This window comes from Otolemur garnettii, unplaced genomic scaffold (genome assembly GCF_000181295.1).
Source record: "Otolemur garnettii isolate 467f Iridium unplaced genomic scaffold, OtoGar3 scaffold00174, whole genome shotgun sequence".
Lineage (NCBI taxonomy): Eukaryota > Metazoa > Chordata > Mammalia > Primates > Galagidae > Otolemur > Otolemur garnettii.
In genome coordinates, this window is record NW_003852569.1 from 2,037,856 (window position 1) to 2,040,030 (window position 2,175).

The following is a 2,175-nucleotide window of genomic DNA, read 5'->3' on the forward strand; positions in this document are numbered from 1 at the left end:
TTTTTTTTTTTTTTTGGTAGTTGTCATTGTTGATTTTAGCTGGCCCAGGCCTGGTTTGAACCCGCCAGCCTCTGTGAATGTGGCTGGCACCCTACCCACTAAGCTACGGGTGCTGAGCCAAGTGATTTATTTTATTTTATTGAGACACAGTCTCACTATGTCACCCTTGGTAGAATGCTGTGGAGTCATAGCTCAAACTCTTGTGCTTAAGTGATGCTCTTGCCTCTACTTCCCAAGTAGTTGGGACTATAGGTGCCTGCCATAACGCCCAGTTGTTTTTTTTGTTATAGTTGGCCCAGGCCAAGTTCGAACCACCAGGCCCAGTGTATGTGGCTGGCGCCCTAACTACTGACTTACAGGTGCCAAGCCAAAGTTAAGGGATTTAACTTACTGAGCGCTAATGCTGGTAAGTGACAGAGCTATGTCACTAACCACTATGAATCTAAATCTTTGCATTCTAAGGGACTCAGGTACTTGTGGGTTTTTGCTTTTCGTTTGTTTGTTTGAGACAAGGTCTGGGTCTGTCACCCAGCTAGAATACAGTGGCATCATCATAGCTCACCTCAAATTCTTGGGCTCAAGCAATCTTCCTGCCTCAGCCTGATACTCACCTTTGCTAGGTAAAAAGCCAGGGCAAGAGCAGACACCATGGAGTCCAAGTCGCAGGCTTCATTTCCTAGTACAACATGTAGAGGTCGGGACTCCTGAAGAGGAAGAATAATGGGAAACTAACAAAACCACTTCTATCTGTTTCATTTTATGTTACACTCGTAGGGCTTCATGTACTTTCTCCTGTTGATCTTCAAAGAAGAGGCAGGTCAGATGATCTTACGGGTCCTCATTTCATAGACAGCTTATTAGCAGAGAGGGCATTAATGTTTTAGCTAAACCTTAAGCATTCCATACACATCCAATTGGTAGAAAAGTTCCCATTCCTCAAACTGTGGCTTATGGAAGAATAGTAAATAATCCACTGGTTTCTTATGCTGCTTTGAGCACTCAAATAGCCAAAAGTAGAGCACTTGTGGTAGCTAATACATTCAAGCCACACTCTTGGGTATATAGATCCTGATTGTTTTTTGGGTTTTTTTTGAGACAGAGTCTTACTATGTCACCCTTGGTAGAGTGCTGTGGTGTCACAGCTCACAGCAACCTCAAACTCTTTGGGCTTAAGTGATTCTACTGCCTCAGCCTCCCAAGCAGCTGTGACTACAGGCTCCCACCACAATGCCTGCTATTTTTTGGCTGTAGTTGTCATTGCTGTTTGGCAGGCCCAGGCTGGGCTTGAACCTACCACCTTTGGTGTATGTGTCTGGCATCCTAGCCTCTTGAGCCACAGGCACCGAGCAGACCCTGGTTGTTTTTATTCCCTTTTGTTTTTGTTTGTTTGTTTTTGAGACAGCCTCAAGCTGTCACCCTGGGTAGAGTGCTATGGCATCACTGCTCACAGCAACCTCCAACTCTGGACTTAAGCAATTCTCTTGCCTCAGCCTCCCAAGTAGCTGGGACCACAGGCACCTGCCATAACGTCCAGATATTTTTTGGTTGCAACTGTCATGGTTGTTTGGTGGGCCCGGGCTGGATTCGAACCCGCCAGCTCAGGTGTATGTGGCTGGCGCTTTAGCCACTTGAGCCACAGGTGCTGAGCCTTTTTATTCCCATTTCTATAATAATAAAAAGAATGCAGGTTCCATTCTTGTATCTCAAGTGACTAAGGCACCAGCCACATACACCAGAGCTGGTGGGTTCGAATCCAGCCTGGGCCCGCTAAACAATGACAACTATAACCAAAAAATAGCTGGACATTGTGGTGGTTGCCCGTAGTCCCAGCTACTTGGGAGGCTGAGGCAAGAGAATCACCTGAGCCCAAGAGCTGGAGGTTGCCATGAGCTGTGACACCAAGGCACTCTACCGAGGGCAACAAAGTAAGACTGTCTCTAAAAAGAAAAAAAAAAAAGAAAAAGAATGTAGCTCAGCACCCATAGCATAGTGGTTACAGGGCCAGCCACATACACCGAAGGTGGCAGGTTTGAAGCCAGCCCAGGCCAGCTAAACAACTGCAACAAAAAAATAGCCAGGCTTTGTGGCAGGTGCCTATAGTCCCAGCCTACTTGGGAGGCTGAGGCAAGAGAATCATTTAAGCCCAAGAGTTTGAGGTTGCGGTAAGCTGTGACT

General features: G+C 46.5%; 1 protein-coding gene across 4 annotated transcripts in view; it reads right to left on the minus strand.

Moving 5' to 3' along the window:
- The window catches only part of PRUNE1 (prune exopolyphosphatase 1), a 32,664-nt gene that overhangs the window by 20,984 nt on the left and 9,505 nt on the right, over positions 1 to 2,175 (minus strand). For all 4 annotated transcript variants that reach the window (XM_012811793.2, XM_003800391.3, XM_023519439.1 and 1 more), the window contains one exon: positions 612 to 704. In XM_012811793.2, the coding sequence (XP_012667247.1) occupies positions 612 to 704 (93 nt within the window). The remainder of the gene's footprint in view (positions 1 to 611; positions 705 to 2,175) is intronic.